General features: G+C 46.9%; 6 protein-coding genes across 6 annotated transcripts; 2 read left to right on the top strand and 4 right to left on the bottom strand.

Annotated features, from left to right (window-relative positions):
- The first annotated feature begins 717 nt into the window (after window positions 1-717).
- Window positions 718-1,302, top strand: LOC147978875 (uncharacterized). The gene has a single exon (XM_087514927.1). The coding sequence runs from the start codon at window positions 718-720 to the stop codon at window positions 1,300-1,302; it is 585 nt and encodes a 194-aa protein (XP_087371053.1).
- A 3,377-nt stretch (window positions 1,303-4,679) lies between these two features.
- Window positions 4,680-6,091, top strand: LOC147978874 (uncharacterized). Its single transcript, XM_087516681.1, has 3 exons — window positions 4,680-4,742; window positions 4,846-4,992; window positions 5,502-6,091. Exons 1-3 carry the CDS (start codon window positions 4,680-4,682, stop codon window positions 6,024-6,026), a joined length of 735 nt encoding a protein of 244 aa, XP_087372807.1. The 3' UTR covers window positions 6,027-6,091.
- Window positions 6,092-6,673: 582 nt separating this feature from the next.
- On the bottom strand, window positions 6,674-9,735 carry LOC147978873 (uncharacterized). The gene is made up of 5 exons (XM_087514925.1): window positions 9,350-9,735; window positions 9,062-9,290; window positions 7,704-7,916; window positions 7,122-7,502; window positions 6,674-7,042 (listed from the first exon to the last, which is right to left on the bottom strand). Exons 1-5 carry the CDS (start codon window positions 9,733-9,735, stop codon window positions 6,674-6,676), a joined length of 1,578 nt encoding a protein of 525 aa, XP_087371051.1.
- Window positions 9,736-9,918: 183 nt separating this feature from the next.
- On the bottom strand, window positions 9,919-11,740 carry LOC147978872 (uncharacterized). The gene is made up of 2 exons (XM_087514924.1): window positions 11,454-11,740; window positions 9,919-11,077 (listed from the first exon to the last, which is right to left on the bottom strand). The coding sequence occupies exons 1-2, from the start codon at window positions 11,738-11,740 to the stop codon at window positions 9,919-9,921; spliced, it is 1,446 nt and encodes a 481-aa protein (XP_087371050.1).
- A 4,795-nt stretch (window positions 11,741-16,535) lies between these two features.
- On the bottom strand, window positions 16,536-17,101 carry LOC125548216 (histone H4). The gene has a single exon (XM_087546583.1). The coding sequence runs from the start codon at window positions 17,010-17,012 to the stop codon at window positions 16,701-16,703; it is 312 nt and encodes a 103-aa protein (XP_087402709.1). The 5' UTR covers window positions 17,013-17,101; the 3' UTR covers window positions 16,536-16,700.
- A 1,376-nt stretch (window positions 17,102-18,477) lies between these two features.
- LOC125548215 (histone H3.2) lies at window positions 18,478-19,164 on the bottom strand. Its single transcript, XM_087546582.1, has one exon. It carries the CDS (start codon window positions 19,080-19,082, stop codon window positions 18,672-18,674), a length of 411 nt encoding a protein of 136 aa, XP_087402708.1. The 5' UTR covers window positions 19,083-19,164; the 3' UTR covers window positions 18,478-18,671.
- Window positions 19,165-27,077: the final 7,913 nt, after the last annotated feature.

Genomic DNA, 27,077 nt, shown 5'->3' with positions numbered 1-27,077 from the left:
TATGATCTACTCTCTCCGTACCGAATTACTTGTCTTGAATTTGTCTACATACAGATATATCTAGACTCATTTTAGTATTAGATACTTTCATATCTAGACAAATTTAAGACAGGTAATTCGGAACGAAGGGAGTACTTCAGGTTTACTACAATGTGGAATTAGCGTATGCCACTAGGATTGGCTAGAGACCACTCGACCGGAAATTTTATTTGAGTTAGTCAATTGGTTTCCAACCGTTTGATCAAAAATGGATGATCAGACCCTTCTTCAACCACCAGACCGACCAAGCCACCAGATACCTAACCACCGTCGCCCGTCCGTGGCCGTCGGCATTCCCGCGTTAGCCTCACCGCCACGTCCTCCCCCAACCGCCGCCCACCGATGTGTTGTTGCCGCCCCTGGCCATCCTGCTAAACTTAGAATTAGCAGATTTTTTCAAGCGAACCTATATTCCACGAACTGCCAAAAGCATCTCCAACAGCCGCGTCAAAAGACGCGCGTGCGAGATAAATTGACGTTTTAGCGCATGCGGGACGTTTTCGCGCGCTTCAGCGGTGGCGGGAAACTGGCGCGCGCCGGAAAAGGCGACAGCTCGCGCGCTATATTTGGCGCGCCGCGTCCAGCGCGTCTATAAATTGCAGCGCCCTCTGCCGCTCTCTCCATCTCTCCATCGCCCTCTGTCGCGCTCTGCCGCCAACACGCCACCACCGCGCCACCATGCCGCCTCGCCGCCGGGGAGGTACGGGCTACCGCGGCGTTCGCGTGCGTCCGTCCGGCACCTACTCCGCCGAGATTCGATCGGGCGGTGACATGCGGCTCCGTCTCGGAACCTTCGACACCGCCCAGAAGGGCACCCGTGCGTACGACGCTGCGGCGTGGCGCTTCCTGCGGTCCCGTCAGGACATGAACTTCGCCGACGTGGCGACGCGGGAGCGTGCACAGGAGTTGGCGCCTTTCCCGTGGCTTCTCACCAACGAGGATCGTTGCAAGCACCGGAAGCGAGAACATCGTCTCAGGCTGGCCGAGATGGACGAGCAAGCCATGGCGATGTGGAGCCATCGCTTCTCAGACGACACCAACAAGGAACAGTTCTTCGCTCAGAGGAGGGCAAAGAGGGAGAAGAGGAGGGAGGAGCGAGCCGACTATCACAAGGACAAGCGAACGTGGAAGGAGGTCGCTAAATACAACCAAGCGCTAGGAGATGCGTCTTCTTGGAACTCCGGCGACGAGCGGTTTCTTGACGCCTACGCTCCGACGTCAGAGGAGGACATCACCGAGACAGAGTCCGAGTCGGACGAGTAATATTAGTAGAACTACCCACGAAGCTAAATATGTATCGAATTATAGTAGGAAAAAACTGAAATATAGCGCGCCTGTTGGAACGGCATGGGCGCACTTTAATTTGTGGCGGCCACTGAAGTCAACGCACCACCGCGCACTAAAGCTGACTAACCCGGCGCTGTATCGTGACTTTTAGCGCGTGGCGCTTTACGCGGCTGTTGAAGATGCTCTAAGATATAGCGCCAGCGAGCCTGCCACTCTATGATAGATTGTCAGCGAGCCTGCCACACTACCACCCTAAGATAGATTGCCGGCGAGCCTGCCACCCAAATATAGATCACCGGCAGCTGCTTCTTCCTTTCCTCCGGCCAGCCTCCTTCTTCTTTCAAATATCAACTGACCCAAAATATAAATTCAGGCGACTCACATATAGTTATTGTGTATGCCATTAGATATGGGTAACGTGCACGGACTACATACGTATACAGAGTATTACAAAGTACTACGAACTGCGAAGAACACTTGAATTCACTTGTCCGCGGCCGCGCCATTCGCTTCGCCGCCTCCAGCGACCTCGCTCGCCGGCGCGGCCTTTTTCCCGCACTGATGCTTGCGGCACTGGCACTGCGCCGAGCGCGCGCTCACCGCGCTCCTGAGCCGCCCGAGCCTCGCGCTCCCGCCTCCCTCCTCGGCCTCCTCCCCCATCGTCCCCAGCATGGTGCTTCCCCTCCCACCGCTACTGCTCCTCAGCCACAACTCCATCATTCTCTTCCTCACCTCGCAGCCCGGCTCCTCGTGCCCTTCCGCGCCGCAGAAGCCGCACCTGACGCCACCGTTGCCGGCCACCGACGCCTTCGCCGCGCGCCGCGCCTCCCGCAAGCCCTCGGCGCGCTCCCAGCTCAGTGCCAGCGCCACGGCCTCGTCCAGCGCCTCCGGATGCTGCGGCGCCACCCAGTCCTGGAACTCGGCGCGTAGGCCGTGGACGAACGCGGACGTGAGGAACGCGTCGGGGATGTCCGTGCTGGCGTCCGGGAACCGCCGGAGGATCCCCTGCATGCGGAGGTGGTACCTGTTGACAGCCTCGCCGGGGCGCTGCCTCAGCGCCATGAGTTCGGCGCGCGCGCGGTTGGCGGCGCCTGGAGGGCGGAAGAAGTCGACGAAGGCCGCGCGGACGGCGTGCCACGGCGGAGGCGAGGAAGCGGGGGCCGCGAGCTCGTACCACAGCGCGGCATCGGCGTCGAGGGAGGCCGGGAAGATACGGGCGGCGTCGGCCGTGGACGTGGCGTTGTTGGCGCGGCAGACGCGGTCGAAGCGGGCGAGGTGGGCGTCGGGGCACTCGCCAGGGTCGCCGCGGAAGACGGGGAGAGGGGCGACGGCGACGTAGGTGCCGGCAGGGATGTCCGGGGAAGGGATGTAAGAGGGTGGCGCGGACACTGATGCCTCGGAGAACGAAGGGGTGCGTTCTTGGGAGCTTGCACTTGGGTCGTCGGAGGTTGGCGTGGGGGAGCGGCGGCGGCGGCGGCGGCGCCGAAGTCGGAGGCGGCCGCCGCGACGCGGCCGCTGGGGCGGCGCGTCCTGGCCGGAGGTGGAGTGGTCGGTGGAAGCGCGGCCCATGGCTGCGTATCTCCTGCACGCGTGCGAGAGGAGACGCGAGGAAGTTGGCGATGCAAGACGGAAATGGCGCGACGGTTTGGTATCTCGAGGGCAGTTCCTTGTATGCTGTTTCTTTTTTTCTTTTCTTTTTTTTGCGGGGGCTTGTATGGTGTTGTTAACTGCAAACAAATGCAATTCCGGGCCGCCACCGGTTTTTGCAAAGATTTCCTAAAGAATGTTTATACCTTACCTACCTAGAGCAACTCTAGGATGCGCTATATCCCCACTTTCCTCTAAAATAACTGACATTTTACGGACCGAAAGAAGAACTCGTTCCAACTAGATCCTTTAAAATGGTATGATCTGTAAAAAAAATTGCAGTGAGCTGCATATTTTGGCCCACATCCGTCAAATATTCGGTTTTTACCCTCTGTTTTGCCACTCCCTCTATTTCATGTGCGATTTGGCTGGAGGGAAACTTCCGCCACTTCTGTGACGCCCCTCCATGCCACCACCATCGCTGATCTCTCCGGCCCCACGCCCTCTCGCCTCGCTACGCTCCGCTTCGGCCCAAGCCTGCTGGCGATGGGTCTCGCTCCGCTCTCTCGTTAGAAGTTAGCATTTATCTTTATATTTGAATTTGGATCACAGCATAACATTGCCAAACTTCTTACAGATAGGTTAAAGACCTTTTCCTAACTTTGTCCATGGAGATCATACCGGATTCATCTCCGATAGGAACATTGCTGAAAACTTCGTATATGTTGCTGATCTAATTAATACCTATCATAATAGAAAATTTATCCACTACCGTGCTCAAGTTAGATTTTAGGAAAGCCTTTGACTCGATTTTCTGGGCCTCCTGGGTAAAATCCTTCTTCTTAGAAGATTCCCTGATAAATTTAGGTTATGGATACAAAACATCCTTTCAACTGGCAAAACTACAATTCTATTCAACAGCATCCTAGGGCCTTGGATCACATGTAAAAATGGTTTACGTCAGGGCGACCCACTCTCGCCTTATCTATTTATCATCGTGGCCGACTTGTTATAGCAGCTCATCCCTCAACATCTTCACATTGCTCTCCTTCATCACCCCCTCTTTGAGGATCTACCACCCACAACACTCTAGTACGCAGATGACACGTTAATTATCGATGCGGCCTCTCCTATAGCAGCCTCTGCCCTAAAAGGGTTGCTTCGGGATTTCTCGTTTTCCACTGGTCTGCACATTAATTTCTCAAAAACATGATTTGTCCCTCTAGTCACTTCTCCCCCTGACCAGCACTTCTACCGCTTCCATCCATAGCTACCCCTTTTCTTCTTTCCCCCAAACCTATCTAGGGCTACCGCTTTCTCCGCTTCGACCTCCCCCGAACCTTTTCCTGCCAATCCTAGAAGGTTGTAAAAAAATCAGGCTGGCACACAAAATTACTGTCAAGAGGGAGTTATTTACCCAAAACCATCACACTTGGGGCTAGGGTAACCGGTCAGTACCACATTTAAGCCATGTCACAAAAAACCACCAACTCTGGGACTAATCGGTACCGCGGAGCACTGACTAGCCGTTTTAGCCACGGAAACAACGAAACCGACAGGTCGGGCCCACCTGTCGGGTCGACGTGGCGCGGGCTGACGGACGCCGTTAGACGGAGGGGGACGGCCGTTTCCGCGCCCGTGCATTAGTGGGCCGTGCGGGTCGCTCGTCGGACCAGACCGCACCAGATTACATCCGACCCTTCTGTCTCGACCTCGACGACCGCCGCCGCCGCCACTGTCGTCTCGCTGTCGTCCGCCGGTCCGCCATGGTTTCCTGGAGCGAGGGGTCAAGCTCTTCTTCTTCAGACGACGAGTCAGTGACTAGCCAGGTACGTTCATTTGGGGATTCCAACATTTAGGGTTAGGGTTAGGGTTCTTGAGTTGGGGATTTCTTACCAAGTCGCTGATTTCTTCAATCTCTTTGGTTTTAAGCTTCCTAGGACTATCCCATGCTATGAATGGAGTGGCATTGCTCATGAGCTCTCCTCTCGTTGTCTGCATCGCGAGCCTTGCCTCAGGCTAGTACCATTTGAATCTACGGACACTGGCCGACGTTTTCTTGCTTGCACTAAGGAGAAGGTATGTTGGTTAGTACTGTATTTAGTTAACCTTAGTTAGTTTTTGCTCCATTCAAATGCCAGAAGGAAATTTTGCTCTGCTTATTAGTGTGAACAATTGTCATTGCCCACAGTTGGATTTAATTATGCTCTGACAGTAGTAAATTATGCTATGCCAGTGTAATTTGCTCCAAATAATTAAGTAGTGTACAACATTGTTTTTTTTGACTGGGTAGTGTACGACATTGTTAGTGCCAGTAGGAAATTATGCTATGGCAGTGTAATTTGCTCAAATAATTAAGTAGTGTACAACTAGTGTACAACATTGTTAGTGCCAGCACTAAATTTTGTACTTATTAATGACAACATATATTTAGTTTATATGCTGTTAAAAGTGACAAAAATTTCTTATTGACAACACATATTAATTTGATAGGCTTTCTTAATTGTTTGTGCATTTAAATGAACACAATTTCTTACTGAGAACATCTCTTGTGTAGTATGATTGACAATATTTTTTCTGAATTATAGGCTGAACTAAAGTGCAACTATCTGGAGTGGATAGACCCTGAGTGGTCAGTGGCTATGCAGTTCTGCCTAACTGAATTGTGGGGCATGTATGACAAAGAAATCAATGATAGGCTGAGACACAATGTTCAACTTGGTGATCAGAATTACAAATTAGTTGGAGAAAAGAGGAAGATGGAAGAAGAGCTGAGATTTTTCAAACTTGATTTTGCAAAAATGGTGGCTGACAAGGAGGATGCTATTACTGAGCTGGGCAATACTAGGTTGGCTCTCAATGATCTGAAAGAGGAGATGGAGAAGAAGAAGCTGGCAGACCATGGTTGCACAAACCTACATCAGTTACTCAGGGCAAAGGCAGAGAAGGAGAGGGACAAGCTTGTGGTAGAGAGAGACCAAGTGCTCACAGAGAGAGACCAACTAAAGGAAGAGAAGAAAAAGCTAGAGTACATCATCTCTGATTTGCTGAAACAGAAGCATGGCTACAAGGACAAGATCAAGAAGTTGAAGGAGATCTGTGATGAATTTTAATTATGTAATGTGGCATTGTACTGGTGTAGTTGTGCTCTGTTGCACTGAATAATCAGCCCTACTAGAAGTGCAATGTACTGTTGTAATGGTTAAATTTGTACTGAATTATGCAGTTTATCTGCAAGTCTAGAATTTGAACTTATGGCATGAATTTGAACTTAATTTGTAGTGCTATCTCTTGTATCATATTGAGTACTCTATTATATTTACTTCACTCCAGGTGAAACTGGTGTGATAGTCAAATTATTGTGCACAGAAAAATTTGAAATACTAGTAACTTATGGCATGAGTATACCAGGAACTTTCTGGCATTATTATTATGCACATAATGTGATGATCAGGGAGTGCAAACAACATAGCAGTACAGAGTAAATGTAGCAGTGCAAGCACATAATTATAGATAGGTACATGATGATTGAAGCAAGCCAACATAGCAGTACACAAGAATAATAGATAGTAGTTCCTCATAGCATAAAACCAAGATCCATACATAGGTTTAGCATAACATTACACAACAGTAGTTCATAGTGGCACACATAGGTTCAACACAGCATTACATAAGTTCAAATTTAGTCTTGGCATAGATAAAGTGCTCTAGTGCCTGATGGAGCACACATGCACTTGGATACATAGTCAAACAAGAACTCTCAGTAGTTCCCACTGGCATAGAAGTACCCCTCCATCCTTTTGCTCATGTATCTTGCCCTTTTCGGCCTATTTCCTGTTGGCTGGCTAGTTGAAGCTTCTGCAGTAGTTCTTGGAGGATTGAAGCTTCTTGCACCTGTTTTTGCACCTCTCCTTGCAGCAGCAGTACCAGCACCAGAAGGAGAAGAATTTGCAGCTCTAGCAGATGAACCAGCAGCTCTAGCAGATGTAGCAGCAGCTCTAGCAGATTTGCCCCTTGAAGCAGCAACAACAGATCCCCTTGAAGCGGATGTAGAGCTTGCACCCCTAGGAGTTGTTGTACCAGATGTTGAGCTTCCACCTTGCTGCCATGTAGGGGTTGTCCTATTTTCCTACGATTATTTTTGTTGGATAAATTTCAGTGATACTTAATGAGTGATGAGATAGAGAAGGAAGTCAAAAATAACATACCATGTGTTTGTTCTTCCTGATTTGCAGATCTGGCCTCAATGGCTTTGCACAACTTGTGTATTTGTGGCCCTGCAACTTGCAGTTACTACAAGTTATTGTAGCCATCCTTGATGTCTGCTTTGCTTGAGGAGGCTCAAACCTGCCTTTCTTCCTTTTCTCTTCTGCTGGTCCCTTCTTGTCTTCTTTGAACTGAGGTGGGTCAATGTCAGGAGTTGCAGTTTTCACCCAACAATCAGGACCAGGAACTGGGTAAATGATAGGCTTGTATGACTCCAAGTACATAGCCTTTTTGAAGAAAATATTTACATGGTCCTCTGGTAGTTGTTTGGACCTGTAGATGGCAGAACAACCATGGTTGCAAGGAATTCCAAAGATGTCCCACTTCTTACAACCACATGTTTTCAGATTAGTGTAAACAGAGTAGGTCTTATCCCCACTACTCACTTGGAAAAGACCTGGTCCAGCTATCAATGATTTGCAGTCCCTTGCATATCTCTTGTTCATCTCTAACCTCTCAACATAAGTTGGTGCAATTTCCTATCTTGAAACTAGTCCACCCTCTCTCTTTTGTTGATACCTTACCAGAAGTTTGTCCTTGATCCCATTGATCATGGTGACAATTGGCTTGTTCCTTACATCAAGTATGTACTTATTAAAAACTTCACTTAAGTTATTGACAACCAGATCAGTTTTGTAGTTAGTATCCATTGCATGTCTTGACCAAGCTTTTGGAGGAATCCTTGACATCCACTCCCAAGCAGCCTTGCACTCAGCCTTCATGCTCTCCATTGCCAACTGAAAGTCATGTTCAGTGTAAGCATATGCAGCTGCATCCATGCATTTCTTCAGGTCTTCTCCTCTGAATCATGCTCTCTAAAAGTTGGCATAAATGTGCCTCAAGCAGTACCTATGAGGGCAGTTGGGAAAGACTGCTGTGACTGCATTCAACAGACCCTGCAAAGGATTTTGAATTTGTTAAAATGAAATAAATTATCAAAACAAATTTTAATTCAATTTAATTGTTGTAGTAATATTATATTGATTTAATATTACATTGATTTAATTCAATTTAATTGTTGTAGCTTGTCCTATGTTGGCCCATAAGGGTCACCCTAGGCTACCTTGACCGAAGTGTCGACAAGATGCGTTACCACTCGACACATGCCAACTAGGGTAGGTGGGAGGTTGGTTGGGCTATGGTGGCCCATAAGGTTCACCCTAGGCTACCTTGACCGAAGTGTCGACAAGATGCGTTACCACTCGACACATGCCAACTAGGGTAGGTGGGAGGTTGGTTGGGCTATGTTGGCCCATAAGGGTCACCCTAGGCTACCTTGACTGAAGTGTCGACAAGATGCGTTACCACTCGACACATGCCAACTAGGGTAGGTGGGAGGTTGGTTGGGCTATGGTGGCCCATAAGGGTCACCCTAGGCTATCTTGACCGAAGTATCGACAAGATGTGTTACCACTCGACACATGCCAACTAGGATAGGTGGGAGGTTGGTTGGGCTATGGTGGCCCATAAGGGTCACCCTAGGCTACCTTGACCGAAGTATCGACAAGATGCGTTACCACTCGACACATGCCAACTAGGGTAGGTGGGAGGTTGGTTGGGCTATGGTGGCCCATAAGGGTCACCCTAGGCTATATTGACCGAAGTATCGACAAGATGCGTTACCACTCGATAAGATGCATTACCACTCGACAAGATGTGTTACCTTTTGGGCCACCATAGGCCCTCTTGACCTAATTGTCGACAAGATGCATTACCACTATACACATGCCAACTAGAGTAAGTGTTCAACAAATTAATGAACTAAATACACTAAATGCAGAACTAATTAGACTAAATACACTAAATGCATAACTAATTAAACAAATTAATGAACTAATTAGAGTACTAATTTAGGGACAAGTGAAGATGTAGATAAACTCACCTTCTGTCTATCAGACATGAATGTGTACTTCCCAAATTTTCCCTCTTCAGTCCCTCCTAGGGCATACTTGAGTTGAGTCAAAAACCATGACCAATTTGGTGTGTCTTCAACTCCAACCACTCCAAATGCTATGGGGTACATATTGTTGTTTGCATCCCTTCCAGTAGCTGCTAGTATTTGTGCCCCACTAGTTAACTTAATGAAACAACCATCTAGGCCTATGAATGGCCTGCATCCATTCAAAAATCCCTCAACACATGCATTCAAACAGAAAAAAGACCATGAAACCTTGGTCCTGCAGTTGGGTTTTCTCTTGTTTTTCCACTCACAGTACTGACAATGCATCTTGATCCAGGATTTGTAGCCTTCACAGTCTCCAAAAAATCTCTCAGCCTCTTGTATTGCCTCTTGTGATCTCCAAGCACATTCTCCTTTGCTTTCCTCTTTGCTCTCCATGCCATCATCTTGGGCACCTCAACACCAAATTGCCTCTTTACCTTGTCAACTATAGCAGGTACAGTAGTGTTGGGGTCTGATCTGATAGTTTCAAGCATTTTGTTGCCAAGCCACTTGGAGCTGATCCTTGTCTTCTCAGATTGGGTGGGACATGTGTGCTCCAATACCATCTTCTTAATGCAGAAAGTGGGCTCATTACTGATCTTTGCTGCAACCATGTGGAACTGACAGCCCTCTCCATCACAACACACTATTACCCTATCACTGCGGTTTCTGTGATATTTGTATCTTCTAAGTTGTTTCACATGCAAATTCACAAGAGCCTCTCTAAATTGGTACACATCTCTGAAACAAAGCCTAAGCTGGAATTGCTGCTCTAGATGCGGCCTGCCCTCATCATACTAGACCCTAGGTGGTCTTTTCTTAGCTCTGCTCTTTCTACCAGAGGGGATTATAAAAGACATAGGTTCATTGCCATCATCATCAGCTTCAAAGCATGTATCATCCTCTTCTGAAGATGGATACCAGTCCTCATTCATGCTTCTGTTAGCACTAGAGTGGGACCTACTAGTAGGCCCAGGCCTCTTTATCTTCTTCTCAACAGGCTCGGGAACTGCTATCTCTTGACAATCAGCATCCTCTTCCTCCAAGTCTATGTCATATAAATCTTCAGGGTCTGTGTCTCCTTCACAGTGTGTACTGCTCATGTATTGAGCTCTCTTCCTCTTAATGTCAGCAATTGTGTCTTTCAGATCACTGTCCACTTTCCTCCTCTGTTCTTCTTCTCTAGCTACATTATCTTCTTCTTCATAGTCCATGGAATCTGAATATGCATCTGGGAGGTCTTCATGAGCTACAAAGTCTTCATCAAATACTGAGTCATCATCTTCATCAGATGTGTCCTCATTTCCTGCATGCTCCTCCTCACCTGTATCAAACTGTAAATCTACATAATTAACACTAACTTGAGTGTTAACCTGCTGCAATGCATTATTTTCCTCATCTGCATCTACCATCTCTGGCTCAATTGGGTGATCTTGTGTCCCAAGCAGTAACTGGCATGGTGGAGGAACTGATTTTATTGGCATATAGTTCACACTTTCTTGTGTACCAACAAAATATGATGAGCCAACATGATCAGTGTTTGTTTTGTGCACAACACCTGACTCATTAACACCAAATACAACTGGTGGGTCCACTGTTAAATCTTCAATTGTTTCATCTGGGTCCACTTCTTCATCTTCTGCACTTTTGTTAACTGGTGCTTGCTTTATATCTAATTTCCCCTCTTTAACATACAAACACAGTGTCTGACTGCTTTTAAACTGCTTTATCATCTCATCCACTTCAGTGTTGTTTCTGACGAAAGTAATCCCTTGCGGCCCTGTGCAATCCTTCCTCAAGTAGCAAATACTATCATCACTTCCATATCCATTTCTGACCATCACATTAAGCAAACTGCCATAAGTGATGTCTCTCTCATACATCTTCACAAGGGCATATTTTTTGGCAGCATCTTTAGAAGGAAACTGAAAATATAATGACCATGGCTCCTCAAGCCTACAGAACACAAAACATATTAAAACATATTAATGACCATGACATTTTCAGTAACATTTTCAAGCCTACAGAAAACAAATCAAATTCATGACCATGACATTTTGAGTGCCACAATAAAAACTATGACATATTCACATATAAAACAAAGTAACAGCAATAAGATCTATGCCACAAGAGCCAACAAATGCAGAATAAACTATGATACATTTAGTAATTCAGAAAAAAAAACAAAGAAAAACTTCATCTAGGCATATGAGCTTCCTCCCCCAACGAAGCAGTATTGCTAGAAGTAACTCTAGGCATCCTAACTAAGTGAGTACTCCAACTAAGCAGTATTGCTAGAACCCTAACCCTAGGTTTTTGCACTGAGATTTACCTGGGTGGAGATGGATGCCCGCGGGGTACTTCCTCCCCCAACGAATCAGCCGCCGCCGACGCCTTCTCCACGTCCGCAACATCCTTCTCTGCCTCCTCCGCATGCTGCGACGGTGGCGGCAGGACAGCTTTTCCCCAATCCGCCGTCGAGTGCGAATCGCCATCGGGGTTGGGGCCCAACTTGCCAACGGGGTCGCATTGCGGGCGGCGGCCACCGGAAGAACGACCACCGCCGCCGGAGCCGTAGAGACCTTCTCCGCCATAGCCGCCGCCGGAGCTGGTCGCCATGAGCAGAGCGGGAGGAACGCGCGGGAGGGAAACTGAATCGGGGATTGGAGGACGAAACGGCAGGGGTGTGACCTAATACACGGGCGCGGAAACGGCCGTCCCCCTCCGTCTAACGGCGTCCGTCAGCCCGCGCCACGTCGACCCGACAGGTGGTCCCGACCTGTCAGTTTCGCTGTTTTCGCGGCTAAAACGGCCAGTCAGTGCTTCGCGGTACCAATTAGTCCCACAGTTGGTGGTTTTTTGTGACATGGCTTAAATGTGGTACCGACCGGTTACCCTAGCCCCAAGTGTGGTGGTTTTGGGTATATAACTCGTCAAGAGGAGACAGACTTGTCCTCATTATGGCCATTCTTGACTCCCTACTTCTCCCCTCCACTTCTCCTTGGCTCGACTGGCTTTCGCTGCAACACCCAAATGCTTTTATTTCCCCCTCCACCCACAAATTTTTTCTTTGTTAAACTATAAAAAACCATTTGCCAACCCTACAAAGCATTTCCTTTGTCCTAACAAACAATGGCTCACTGACCTGTTTCTGGCTAGACACTTGGCTCACGCCACAACCACTTTCAAAAACTTTTCCTTGCATTTTCTCGCATTCCATTGGGTCGTTTGTTAGAGTGGGTCGCCTAACCTCTTCTGCCTCCACAGAAAGGGTCTCTCTTTTGTCTTTGCTGCAGGACTTTATGCTTTCAGATGAGTCGGACACTCGCTTCCTTAATGGGGGACACACCTTCTCAACAAAGAAAGCATATGAGCTGATATCTAAGGAGGTGGATGAAGATAGGAACGCAAAGCTGATATGGCATTCTATGGTACCAAAAAAGATCAAGGTATTTGCATGGTTGGCATTCAAGGGCGGACTCAGATACAAAGGCTAACCTTGCACACAAATCAATCACTCCAAACTCGGACTACCCAAGATGCACTCATCAAGAAGAGGGCACATATCACATATTCATCTCATGTCCACTCGCAAACAGAATTTGGCAACGTCTCGGCCTATGCTTCTCCTTCACCGACACATCACTACTTTGGGATGCTGCAACACCACGTGGACTTGATGATAGAGTGTGTCCATTCATTCTATTTGCGATCCTTTGGCGTATCTGGGATGCTAGAAATGAAAAGGCCTTCAAGAACACTAATGTACACTCCTCCCTCATTCTCAAACTTATTGTCTCAAACTTAGATTTGTGGTCGCACTTACGCAAGCTGTGCGATAAGGACGTTGTCTTCTTGTGGCGGTTGTTCCTCTCCTCATGTTGTAGCGTGCATATGTAATCTCTTTGGTTGTACCAAGGTTCGGGTTGCATGGTTGCGTAACACCCTACTCCTACTTTGTATGTGGTTTATTTGGTGGACAGAGAGCTACAAGTCCTTTTCGAGAACAGAGAGAGTAGTGCGGCTCCTATTGGTGTTCTACCAAGTGTCCAACCTATTTCTCAGTAGCCCGGTCGTCCTTTTATAGATCAAGGGGTACCATAATGGCTTCGCTACTAAGGAACCTACCTCGTCTGACTAGGTAGGTACATGCATTAAAGCACGATGAAGTGTCATCGTCTTATGACTCCCGGGAACGAACAACCACCTTTTCACCGCCGCTCAAGGTGATGACTGGGTCTTGTTAAGCCATGTGTTGTTGAGATGTCTTTCTTGTGGTAGGTGGGCGGATGACTCGACCCTCGCACCGTTGTAATTCCATCGCCCAGGCTGCCTGCTCGCAATGTGTCACAAAAGGTCTGTAGGAGAAGAACTTACATGCCACACGTGGAGAGCCGCGGTCTGAGTCTTCTGGGGGTTGGAATAGTCATTGTCGGGCGGCTTCGTTCCTGGTTGCCTTCGCCACCTCAAGCTTGTCGCCGAAGGGTCTTGGAGCTAATCTTGCATGACAAAGGTCTTGACGAAGATCTGCATGCCACCACGGAGCTTCTTGTTGGAACTCCTCCTTAGGCATTTCTCCTCCTGGACAGAGGGGGGGGGGGGCTATTTGTGGCCCGTGCGCAGTTGGTTCCGTGAACCAGCTATTTACGGTACCGACACCATGCAAAGGGTCAGGTTTGCATATTATCTAGAGAATTTGATTGTACAAAGAAAGAGATTGATAATAGCTTTTAGAGACTTAACCTCTCAATATAAAACAATAAGGTTAAAATAAGATATCCAGTAGAGGTGATATATATAGGTTAATTTTATTTGCACACCAAAATAATGAACCCTTATGCTTACCAAATGACAACCAATAGATTCTCTTTAGCTGATAAAGTTTCATGTATGTGACAGGAAATCAAGTCATGCATGGCATGTCAATCCAAGATTACCAATTCCCTATTCATATACACAGATGATTTTTTCTTTCTTTCTAAAACCAATTCATCATCAATTTTTCCGAAACCAATCAATACATGTGGTTCTTTTCAGAATTATTTTCAGCATTCAACATGACTTGTAACCATGTAGGTAGCAACATGAATCGATGTTTTGGTTCTAAGTAAAAAATGAATATTTTTTATTAACAAAGTTAGGTGTCTCACATATACCAATCAGAATCGATTCGTCGTGGAATGGTAAATTGTGAGTTACTAAGTTCATGTGGCTTACTTTTTCTTATGAGACATCACCCACTGTATGTGTTATACTTCGTCTTCAACGCATGCTGGAATAAACTTCCCATGCAAGTGAGCTACATACAAAGTCGGAAGAATTTCATATTAGAATACTCAGTTATCCAAGACCATCAAGAAAGAAATGGAAGAAACGGTCTGAAAACAGAGACCAGTGTCTGTCTATTGCTACAGAGAAACCATGGATTTCTACACTGATTTGCCAAAGAAAATGATATGTTTCTGTGGCAACATGAAGAGAAATTCAGAAAGCTAGAAATGTATCAAGAGGCCAGTCAATTCCATGCCTACAGAAGTGGAGAGTAAGTTGAACCTGCAACGGCAAAAACATTCCCAGTAATAGCAATATGTGACCATTCTGAAATTGGAGGTAGCTAAGATCATTTACAAGTTCGAGAAAAAGATCATATATCTTATTTGTGATATTCATACACATATAAGGTTACTACTTAAGTGTACCCACACAAAATTTCTAAGAGCTTCTAGTGCAGAGTGCTGGTTGACTGAGTACGTGTAGACGTTGTTGCATGCATATTACTCTACATATTATGTGTGTGTTTTGCGGGGTACTCTACATATTATGTTGTGCACAATGGAACACATAAATCTACTAATTTAGTGAAAACAGATTTAGCCAATTGTATTTTGACCATTATCAATCTGCACAACTCATTGCTATAAGTATGAAAATCACAAAAAGAACACTCTGATGCCATAGCTGAAAACAACTTGTCAAATTTTATATAGCTGGCAGCACTAAAACTGACTCCCTCACGATGCAAGCTAGCCGACCCGATGCACACGCCTGTCGCACGCGGGTCGTGTTTCCCCAGCGTATCAAGAATAATGTGATAGAGCCCTCATAAGCATTACCGATATGGCCATTGCACTTGCAGCAGAGCAATCGTGTTCTTATCCGACGACTCTGGTGTTCCCTTCGCTCTATGACAGCAACCTGAACTGCTGTATTGTGTGCCTTGAAAAGCACGGTTGCTCCAATCGGTGCCGGACTGGGATGCTATGAAGTGGGTAAATGGAGCACCAAGAACTTGATGCTGCTCGGAGCTTTTCAGGGGAACTTGCCATCTCGGTGCTGCTTCAGTCACCTCACTGTCCATACTTGATGGTGATTTTTCATTTCTTCTCAATAAATCAGTGTGCATGTATGTTTTTAACAGGAGTGCCAATTTTTGGTTGTGTTAATAGTACAAATGTGAAAGTTCTTGTGCGTTTGTGTCTTCAAAGTGTGTGTTTGTGATACTCAACCTAATCCTTGTATCGGGCGTTCAGTTTCATAAAGGCGTTCCTGAGGTTGGTCAGGTGGGGTTGTGACAAAGCTGTTGTCATCAAATAGAGAAGACTGTAATCTGCCTATTGAGCATAATCTAATCTAACCCCGATATGCTTGTTCCATTGCCGTTCTGGCGGAATGGTGGTTGAATTCTGTACCATGTCTTCTCAGGACAGGCTAGTATTCATTTATCGAAGCTGCTTTGGATATCTGAATATAATTCATAACAGATCCAACACAAAATACATCATTGCACCTCTCGATCAATTCAACTGAAGGATGAAGTTGCTGTCACTGCCAAGAGGGTATCGTGCATCTGTATCTGTATTCACAATTCCACAATTGGAAGCACCATTCAGGCAATTAAAAGGTTATTGTAGTATGTACAAATCAACAGAAATAAAGCACAAATTATGATCCTGAATATCTTATACTAGCAGTTAGCATGAACCACATCATGAATTGGTCACTGTGAGATAGTTTCACATTACAAGTCAAAGAGCAAATTTATACGCCCAAAACTCTCGTCAAGGATAGCTACTCGATCTAGACTTCATATGTATTCCAAGCTAGAAATTTATGAAATGCAGACTAATCCCAATCTCCATTACCCACATTGCACCACAGAAGTAACATCAATGGTGCCCAGCATAAATGCATCAGATCAAATAACAGAAACAGAGCAAATGATGTTGCTGAATCGAGACACACAATTGTTGAGACACCGTGGCGTTTTTTGACATTATAAATAAGACTGCAAACAAGTAGTACAACTCAGACGGGGCTCCTGGTAAATTGTGGCAAATCAACTGATCGCCGCCTCAATATCGTACCCAACAGAGACCAACCAGCGAGACAAAATCAGAAACAGGGTATCAGCACAGAGACAACAGACAAGCTTCATTTCCAACAACATATGCGAATAACTTTGTTCCACGATTGAGTTCAAACTACAGAGGAAATAGCGAACTAAACAAGTCGGGGTTTCATCAGGCTTCTGGAATCTGCAGGCGGCGACAAAGAGTGACTCCCGTCGGCCGGCCGGCCCTTAGCCGCCGAAGCCGTAGAGGGTGCGGCCCTGGCGCTTGAGCGCGTAGACGACGTCCATGGCGGTGACGGTCTTGCGGCGGGCGTGCTCGGTGTAGGTGACGGCATCGCGGATGACGTTCTCGAGGAAGATCTTGAGCACGCCGCGGGTCTCCTCGTAGATGAGCCCCGAGATGCGCTTCACGCCGCCCCGCCGCGCCAGCCGCCGGATCGCCGGCTTGGTGATGCCCTGGATGTTATCGCGGAGGACCTTCCGGTGGCGCTTGGCGCCGCCCTTGCCTAGGCCCTTGCCTCCCTTGCCGCGCCCGGACATGGCCGACGATCTCGAGCTGCGAGCGAGTGTGGGATCGGAGGAACGGTGGTGGGTGGCGTCTGGTGCTGTGATTTGCTGGGTGGGGCGAAGGGCGTCTTAAAGGGGTCGAGAGGTTGGAGGAGGCGTGTGGCTGCCGTTGGATGCGGATGGAGTGGACGGTCGAGACGGCGATCCGGGGGAGAGATGCCGCGGATCGGTGACGTGGCCGAGAGATTGGACCGGTGGTTTGGCGGGCTGGGTCAGAGCTGTGGCGGCAGCTCGAAATTTTTGGGCTGTGGGCGCGGGCCCGGTGTCGTATTCTTGGGATTCTTTTTCTTTCTTTTTTTTAAATGGTTGGTGAGATTTTTCATGTGGGAGAATATCAAGTCAACTGGATATACTTGCTCCATTGCTGTTGCATGTCCTCCAATGACTGATTATTATTCCTTCATCCTAACTGTTCTGGAGATCTGAAGATAATCTGCAGGAAACTTGCTCGAATGCAGTGACTGCTATACTCATTTTTCATCGCTTACTGGAGTTCACTTTTTTAGGATTCAAGCATTCAGATAACACGTTACAATAATTACATGTAATAGCTTGGCGGTCAGGTAATTGGTGCTAGAAACTTAACTGAACGAGCACTTCCAGCACTGATGTACAGTACTGTTTGTGTAACTGAACGAGCTTATTGACATCCCCGAGGCCATCTCGTGCTTATCAGAGGCAACCAACCAGAATACCGATTTCAAGCTTTGACACGGCATCATTTAAGCTACAAGATCGAAGCTGGCTAAAACCGGCAGGTCATTTCACATCTTCTCGTTACACTCCTGATTTGTGTCCACCTCATGTTTCAGGATGCTCGACCCAAATGGCCAATCCACTCTGCAGTTTCGACAGTGGCAGAACCAGGAATAGAGATACAAAATGTTTTGGTGCGTTATTGTTTTTCGAAACGGATATTTAGGAATTGTGGGTGACGCAACCAATAATATTGCAGGCACGGTGTGGAATCCTGCAGCCTTTTCTGAACTGTAAAATCTGAAGACAGGACACCAAGTAACTTGTAGTACTATCCGTATGTTTGCAGTTCAGAGCATGGTTCATAGACTTGCGGGATTGCAGTATAATTAGGCAAAGTCGAGCATATCGGCGGCTCGTTCGTTCAAACATTTGGTGTGCACTGAAGATTGAACATCAAACATACAGGTACTGTTATGCAGCAACTGGTCAGTAGACGGAACTGAAGACGAGCATATCGGCGGCTCTTTCGTTCGGGTTCAGAGGTTCAGATGCAGAAAGCCGAATTGCTTATTGAAGATATTGACAGTCGAATGATGATTTATGCTCAAAATCAGAGCACAAGAACACGCGGCTTAAAGAGGTAAGAAATCTGATAATCTAATCCAACATTTGGTGCAAACAAATTCAAGAGGAAAAGCTCGGATACATACAGGGAGAATCAGGCATTCAAACACATGTATGACAACAGTAACCAACATTTTTTTCATTTCCATTGCTGATGGCAACAAGAAGGTACCATCAGATTAGGCATAACACATCCACCCACCATGAGAGGAACAGGGATCTAACATGGATCTAACACGACGCACATTCTGAAACACCACTATTTTCCACCGATGAACTCAGCCTAGCATGGATTGCAGGTGCAGCAGCCTAGGCCCTCTCGCCACGGATGCGGCGGGCGAGCTGGATGTCCTTGGGCATGATGGTGACGCGCTTGGCGTGGATGGCGCAGAGGTTGGTGTCCTCGAAGAGGCCCACGAGGTAGGCCTCGGCGGCCTCCTGCAGGGCGGAGACGGCGGAGGACTGGAAGCGGAGGTCGGTCTTGAAGTCCTGGGCGATCTCGCGCACGAGGCGCTGGAAGGGGAGCTTGCGGATGAGCAGCTCCGTGCTCTTCTGGTACTTGCGGATCTCGCGGAGCGCCACGGTGCCGGGGCGGAAGCGGTGGGGCTTCTTCACGCCGCCGGTGGCCGGGGCGGACTTGCGAGCGGCCTTGGTCGCCAGCTGCTTCCTCGGCGCCTTGCCGCCGGTCGACTTCCTCGCCGTCTGCTTGGTGCGGGCCATGTCGTCGATGCGCCGGAGGGGAGGAGGAGGCTCTGGTGGTTGGGGGCTGGGGAGATTGGGGTGAGGAGGAAGAAGGGGACGAGGCGGAGTTAAATAGGAGGAGCACCGAGAGAGCGGGCGGGTTTGGGTTTTGGTTTTTCGGGAGGGGACGAGAGGCATGTACTTGCCGTTGGATGCGGATGGAGTGGACGGTCGAGATGGCGATCCGGGTAGGAATGCCGCGGATTGGTGACGTGGCCGAAAGCTTGGACCGGTGGATTGGCGGGCTGGGTCAGAGCTGTGGCGCCAGCTCGAAATTTTTGGGCTGTGGGCGGGACTGCTGTGCCGTGTTCTCGAGATCGTTCACGTGGGAGGGTAATTGGTGCTAGTAGAAGTTTAACTGAACGGGCACTTGCAGCAGCACTGATGTACTGTACTGTTTGTGTAACTGGTAGTGGTAGATACACAAAGCTGAATTGAACGAACTTATTAACATGAGATCTCCGAGTCCATCTCGTGCTTAGCAGAGGCAACCCACCGGAATACTGGTTTCAAACTTTGACACGGTGGCATTTAAGCTACAGGATCGAAGCTGGCTAAAACCGGCAGGTCATTTCACATGTTTGAGATACATTAGTGCATATCTTCTCTTTACACTCATGATTGTGTCCAATGTTTTGGGATAGGCAAAACTACAACTTTGTTCTGTGGACGAAATCAATTCACAAAATGAACTGTCCTGGAAAAAAATCACCTGGCTAGCCCTTTTGTGTGGTGACCGACAGCAAAGCGTCACACTACATTGTGCAGCGCGTTGACGGCTGGGATCTGAAGTTTGAGGGGTGATCCGTGGGAAGGGGGGTCGCGTGCTCTGATTGGCTGGAGAGGAGTCAGCCGGATGGTGGAGGCGTGCGTGGGCCCGAGATGGACTGAAATGTCCTCGGATGAAGGCGCGCGACTGTTTGCTCTTTGCGGCCCGACGAGTCCAAACGAAAACGAATTGTACGCTCTATCGTTGCATCCAAGTACAGGTTTTGGCTTCAAAAAAATCACAGGCAAAAACACAGCGGTACATCTTGCTGCATATACGTGAAGATCGCATTGGTGTTAAATCTAAAGTTAAAAACATGAAACTGATGCTTAAACTTGTCTCGGTTGTAACTTCTCCTTGTAGTCCTTGTGTGGAATGTGTGTGGCTTGAACTCATCCGTGTGACGGAGTATCGTGTATCAAGTAGTGGTAGTGGCAAGCGTAAGCATTTGTTTGCCGAGAAGTGCTATGCACACAACGGATTTGAGAGGATTCACACACGACTGTTAAATCCAGCCGCACATGATATCAGATAAAAGGGAACTGTTGAATGGATTACACGTCGTGCATGGAGCAGTTTCATTTTTGCCTGCAGGAAACAAAGTTGAAAGTGATCTCGAGCGATGTTGTAAGGCAGTGCCTTGAAAATAAATTTGAAAATTTCTACTATGTCCGACCGGTCGATACTCGTAGTGGAATTTTGCTAGCATGGGATGTTTTAGTGGTCTTTGTCACTAACCGGCACATTACGGCGAACACACTCACAGCTCTAATCGGGCATGAGGGGGCACCCTTGTGGTGGCTAACTGGAGTTTATGGGCCGCAAGGTGATACGGAAAAGGTGGAGTTCATGCAGGAGATTCGGGATGTACGTGACTTGCATGTGGGGCCGTGGTTCTCTTGGGTGATTTCAACCTAATTGTCAACCTCGATGACAATAATAAGGCAACGATCAACCGACGGATGGTCACGGGGTTCAGAGCACTACTTAATAGACTCGAGCTCAAAGAACTGTACCTAAATGGTGTTGGGGAACGTAGTTCAAAAAAAATACTACAATCACGCAATATCTAACTAGAAGATGCATAGCAATGAGAGGGGAGAGTGTGTCCACGTACCCTCGTAGACCGAAAGCGGAAGCGTTATGTAACACGGTTGATGTAGTCGAACGTCTTCACGATCCAACCGACCCAAGTACCAAACGTACGACACCTCCGTGTTCAGCACACGTTCAGCACGATGACGTCCCTCGAGCTCTTGATCAAGTAGAGACGAGGGAGAGTTCCGTCGGCACGACGGCATGGTGACGGTGTTGGTGATGTGATCCGCGCAAGGCTTCGCCTGAGCACTACGACAATATGATCGAGGTGGTAAACTGTGGAGGGGGGCACCGCACACGGCTAAGACAATTGATGTTGTGCCTTTGGGGTGCCCCCACCCCCGTATATAAAGGGGGAGGAGGTGGTGGCCGTCCCAGGGGGGGCGCCAAGGGGGGAGTCCTACTTGGACTCCTAGTCCAAGGGGGAAGTCCTACTTGGACTCCTAGTCTAAGTAGGATTCGGCCCCCCTCCTTCCAACTAACAGAAAGGGGAAAGGGGAAAGGGGGGAGAGGGAGAAGGAAAGGGGGGCGCCCCCAACCCTAGTCCAATTCGGTTTGGGCTTGGGGGCGCCCCACCTCTTGTGGCAGCCTCCCTCTCTCCACCATGGCCCAATAGGCCCATTAACTTTCTCGGGGGGTTCCAGTAACCTCCCGGTACTCCGAAAAATCCCCGATCTTCTTCAGAACCATTCCGGTGTCCGTATATAACCTTCCAATGTATCAATCTTTACATCTCGACCATTTCGAGACTCCTCGTCATGTCCGTGATCTCATTCGGGACTCCGAACAAACTTCGGTCACCAAAACACATAACTAATAATACCGATCGTCATCGAACGTTAAGCGTGCGGACCCTACGGGTTCGAGAACTATGTAGACATGACCGAGACACATCTTCTGTCAATAACCAATAGCGGAACCTAGATGCTCATATTGATTCCTACATATTCTACGAAGATCATTATCGGTCAAACCGCACAACAACATACGTCATTCCCTTTGTCATCGGTATGTTACTTGCCCGAGATTCGATCGTCGGTATCATCATACCTAGTTCAATATCGTTACCGGCAAGTCTATTTACTCGTTACGTAATGCATCATCCCGCAACTAACTCATTATTCACATTGGTTGCAAGGCTCATAGTGATGTACATTACCGAGAGGGCCCAGAGATACCTCTCCGATACACGGAGTGACAAATTCTAATCTTGATCTATGCCAACTCAACAAACACCATTGGAGACACATGTAGAGCATCTTTATAATCACCCGGTTATGTTGGGACGTTTGATAGCACACAAAGTGTTCCTCCGGTATTCAGGAGTTGCATAATCTCATAGTCAGAAGAATATGTATAAGTCATGAAGAAAGCAATAGCAATAAAACTAAACGATCATAATGCTAAGCTAACGGATGTGTCTTGTCCATCACATCATTCTCTAATGATGTGATCCCGTTCATCAAATGACAACACATGTCTATGGTCAGGAAACTTAACCATCTTTGATTAACGAGCCAGTCAAGTAGAGGCATACTAGGGACACTCTGTTTGTCCATGTATTCACACATGTACTAAGTTTCCGGTTAATATAATTCTAGCATGAATAATAAACATTTATCATGATATAAGTAAATATAAATAACAACTTTATTATTCCCTCTAGGGCATATTTCCTTTAGTCTCCCACTTGCACTAGAGTCAATAATCTATATTACCTAGTAATGATTCTAACACCCATGGAGTCTTGGTGCTGATCATGTTTTGCTCATGAGAGAGGCTTAGCAACAGGTCTGCAACATTTAGATCCGTATGTATCTTGCAAATCTTTATGTCCCCTCCTTGACTTGATCGCGGATGGAATTGAAGCATCTCTTGATGTGTTTGGTTCTCTTGTGAAATTTGGATTCCTTCGCCAAGGCAATTGCTCCAGTATTGTCCCAAAAGATTTTCATTGGACCCGATGCACTAGGTATTACACCTAGATCGGATATGAACTCCTTCATCCAGACTCCTTCATTAGCTGCTTCCGAAGCAGCTATGTACTCCGCTTCACACGTAGATCCCGCCACAACGCTCTGCTTGGAACTGCACCAACTGACAGCTCCACCATTCAATATAAATATGTATCCGGTTTGTGACTTAGAGTCATCCAGATCAGTGTCAAAGATTGCATTGACGTAACCACTTACGACGAGCTCTCTGTCACCTCCATAAACGAGAAACATATCCTTAGTCCTTTTCAGGTATTTCAGGATGTTCTTGACCGTTGTCCAGTGATCCACTCCTGGATTACTTTGGTACCTCCCTGCTAAACTATTAGCAAGGCACACATCAGGTCTGGTACACAGCATTGCATATATGGTAGAACCTATGGCTGAGGCATAGGGAATGACTTCCATTTTCTCTCTATCTTCTGCAGTGGTCGGGCATTGATTCTGACTCAACTTCATACCTTGTAACAAATGCAAGAACCCTTTCTTTGACTGATCCATTTTGAACTTCTTCAAAACTTTATCAAGGTATGTGCTTTGTGAAAGTCCAATTAAGCGTCTTGATCTATCTCTATAGATCTTGATGCCCAATATATAAGCAGCTTCACCGAGGTCTTTCATTGAAAAAATCTTATTCAAGTATCCTTTTATGCTATCCAGAAATTCTGTATTATTTCCAATCAACAATATGTCATCCAATATTAGAAATGCTACAGAGCTCCCACTCACTTTCTTGTAAATACAGACTTCTCCGAAAGTCTGTATAAACCATATGCTTTGATCACACTATCAAAGCATATACTCCAACTCCGAGAGGCTTGCACCAGTCCATAAATGAATCGCTGGAGCTTGCACACTTTGTTAGCACCTTTAGGATCGACAAAACCTTCTGGTGCATCATATACAACTCTTCCTTAAGCTATCCATTAAGGAATGCAATTTTTACATCCATTTGCCAAATCTCACAATCATAAAATGCGGCAATTGCTAACATGATTCAGACGGACTTAAGCATCGCTATGAGTGAGAAGGTCTCATCGTAGTCAACTCCTTGAACTTGTCGAAAACCTTTCACAACAAGTCGAGCTTTGTAGATAGTAACATTACCGTTAGCGCCAGTCTTCTTCTTGAAGATACATTTATTCTCTATGGCTTGCCGATCATCAGGCAAGTCAACCAAAGTCCACACTTTGTTCTCATACATGGATCCCATCTCAGATTTCATGGCCTCAAGCCATTTCGTGGAATCTGGGCTCATCATCGCCTCCTCATAGTTCGTAGGTTCGTCATGGTCAAGTAACATGACCTCTAGAGAACAGGATTACCGTACCACTCTAGTGCGGACCGTACTCTGGTTGACCTACGAGGTTCGGTACTAACTGAAGGAAATATGCCCTAGAGGCAATAACAAAGTTGTTATTTATATTTCCTTATACCATGATAAATGTTTATTATTCATGCTAGAATTGTATTAACCGGAAACTTAGTACATGTGTGGATACATAGACAAAACAGAGTGTCCCTAGTATGCCTCTACTTGACTAGCTCATTAATCAAAGATGGTTATATTTCCTGACCATAGACATGTGTTGTCATTTGATGAACAATATCACATCATTAGAGAATGATGTGATGGACAAGACCCATCCGTTAGCTTAGCATAAATGATCGTTTAGTTTTATTGCTATTGCTTTCATCATGACTAATACATGTTCCTATGACTATGACATTATGCAACTCCCGAATACCGGAGGAACACCTTGTGTGCTATCAAACATCACAACGTAACTAGGTGATTATAAAGATGCTCTACAGGTGTCTCCGATGGTGTTTGTTGAGTTGGCATAGATCGAGATTAGGATTTGTCACTCCGTGTATCGGAGAGGTATCTCTGGGCCCTCTCGGTAATGATCATCACTATAAGCTTGCAAGCAATGTGACTAATGAGTTGGTTGCGAGATGATACATTATGGAACGATTAAATAGACTTGCCGGTAGCGAGATTGAACTAGGTATGATGATACCGACGATCGAATCTCGGGCAAGTAACATACCGATGACAAAGGGAACAACGTATGTTGTTATGTGGTTTGACCGATAAAGATCTTCGTAGAATATGTAGGAGACAATATGAGCATCCATGTTCTGCTATTGGTTATTGACCGGAGATTTGTCTCATTCATGTCTACATAGTTCTCGAACCCGTAGGGTCCGCACGCTTAACGTTCGATGACGATTTGTATTATGCGTTATGTGATTTGATGACCGAAGTTTTTTCAGAGTCCCGGATGAGATCACGGGCATTACGAGGAGTCTAGAAATGGTCGAGAGGTAAAGATTCATATATAGGACGATGGTATTTGGACACCGGAAGTGTTCCGGGTGATACCGGGTCACCGGAAGGGGTTCCAGGCAACCCCGGGCAAAGATATGGGCTTAATGGGCCAATTAAGGGAACACACCAGCCCACAAGGGGTTGGTGCGCCCCTTATAGGGCCAGCCACGTGGGGACAAAGGGAAAGGAAAGGAGGAAAAGGAAAGTATGAAGTAGGACTCCTACTTCTTTCCCCTTCCCCTCCTTCCTTTCCCCCTTGTCCAAATATGGTAGGGGGGGGGGGCGAATTGGACTAGGGGCCCAAGTAGGATTCCTCCTACTTGGGCGCGCCCTAGGCTGCCTCCCTCCCTCTCCCTCCTTTATATACGGTGTCAACTACAAATTAAAATTTTCCTACGCGCAGAACAACCAAGAACATGCTATGGGAGATGGATCACAGATCGTTACCACTAGACGCGCATGTTGGAGATGTGCCCTAGAGGCAATCATGTATGATGATATTTCCTATGTGTTTATGAATAAAGATAGTCCTTGGGCATTATCAATGATGTGTATTAGCAAGTACGTGACTTGTTTGTGGGACTAGGCATTGCATGATGAACGTCCTAAAAGGTCCCTAGTCGAAATGGCTATGTGGACGCACAGCCGACTAGACTAGCATATGACACGTTCGATGGCTTGGTCTCACTAGCCATGGAGCATTGGATGCTAACCGGATAATATGGACTTTGAAGGATCTGTCGGATTCGACATAGTCGGATCCGAGTTGAGATAAGGTTCGAGTCGGACAGACCCAACTATGAGACGCAACGATATGTCATATGTGAGTCTCTAGTACAACATACATTCTATGTCCTAAGACCTGAGCTGGCGCATGTACTCAGGATGGTGACAGACTTGCTTTGGGCCAACCAAACGCTACTCCATGACTAGGTAGTTAAAAAGGTAGGTTTCGGTCTTGTCCAGACCCATGCTGCGATACATGGTCGAGCGAGATGGGATTTGCCCCTCCGATCAGGAGAGATATACTCTGGGCCCCTCGTGTGATCCGACCAGGATAAGCATGGCCATGCGACAAGGATTATGAGATAATCTGGTTTATGGTTGGCATCATTAGAACGAGAAAGAGGTCGGGCTAGCACAAGGATGACAGACTCGCCTTGAGCCCGACAACATATATCCTGTGGCAAAAGGAATGGAAGTATGATGTACAGGTTCGCCTAACCAGCTTCATAGTTTGCTTGGTGTTTGGCATGCCTTGCTAGGGGCCGCTACCAAGCATGCAGTTCGGAGGTTATCCGAATTGCGACCAAGCTGGCTTGAACCTAAGGGGTCATGCGCTTAAAGGGAGGAACCTACAAGGTCGGTTCCAAGGACACTGGTCGGATGTGATCCGAGCTGTGCTCGGATTAAGGCCGAGTAGATTTATGGGCTTTAGGGTCCGTGCGAGGCCCAAGTGTTGAAACTGCAACTATCCCTGGGTGGTTTTGGTAATTCCTAACAACATATAGCTCATTGAGCTAATGCTATTTCAAGAAAGCTCAATGATTGGCATGGCATGGATTAGAAAGTGGACCTCTCAAAATGCTAAGGACAAATAATTGGCTCAAGCTCAAAGCACAAGACTCTACATCTTACTTTTTAGTGATCCAAGATCATATTGAGTCCATAGGAAAAGCCAATACTATTAAAAGAGGGTGAGGTGTTGCTTAATGAGTTACTTGCTGAAATTGCTAAGTGATATGCTCCAAAAACCCTCAACTACTTTTTCATATCTA

This window comes from Triticum urartu, chromosome 3A (genome assembly GCF_056163025.1).
Source record: "Triticum urartu cultivar PI428250 chromosome 3A, HENAU_Tu73, whole genome shotgun sequence".
Classification (NCBI taxonomy): Eukaryota; Viridiplantae; Streptophyta; class Magnoliopsida; order Poales; family Poaceae; genus Triticum; species Triticum urartu.
The sequence above is the reverse complement of the archived record's forward strand: the minus strand, read 5'-3'. Positions and strand labels throughout refer to the sequence as shown.

Coding starts and splice junctions, on each gene's coding strand:
- LOC147978875 (XM_087514927.1), top strand. CDS start 718: ATGCCGCCTCGCCGCCGGGGAGGTACGGGCTACCGCGGCGTTCGCGTG.
- LOC147978874 (XM_087516681.1), top strand. CDS start 4,680: ATGGTTTCCTGGAGCGAGGGGTCAAGCTCTTCTTCTTCAGACGACGAG. Junction 4,743..4,845: donor ACGAGTCAGTGACTAGCCAG/GTACGTTCATTT, acceptor TTTGGTTTTAAG/CTTCCTAGGACTATCCCATG. Junction 4,993..5,501: donor TTGCTTGCACTAAGGAGAAG/GTATGTTGGTTA, acceptor TCTGAATTATAG/GCTGAACTAAAGTGCAACTA.
- LOC147978873 (XM_087514925.1), bottom strand. CDS start 9,735: ATGGTTGCAGCAAAGATCAGTAATGAGCCCACTTTCTGCATTAAGAAG. Junction 7,917..9,061: donor TCATGTCTGATAGACAGAAG/GTGAGTTTATCT, acceptor CATGACTTTCAG/TTGGCAATGGAGAGCATGAA. Junction 7,043..7,121: donor TCAGGAAGAACAAACACATG/GTATGTTATTTT, acceptor AAATAATCGTAG/GAAAATAGGACAACCCCTAC.
- LOC147978872 (XM_087514924.1), bottom strand. CDS start 11,740: ATGGCGACCAGCTCCGGCGGCGGCTATGGCGGAGAAGGTCTCTACGGC. Junction 11,078..11,453: donor GGGCATCCATCTCCACCCAG/GTAAATCTCAGT, acceptor TGTGTTCTGTAG/GCTTGAGGAGCCATGGTCAT.
- LOC125548216 (XM_087546583.1), bottom strand. CDS start 17,012: ATGTCCGGGCGCGGCAAGGGAGGCAAGGGCCTAGGCAAGGGCGGCGCC.
- LOC125548215 (XM_087546582.1), bottom strand. CDS start 19,082: ATGGCCCGCACCAAGCAGACGGCGAGGAAGTCGACCGGCGGCAAGGCG.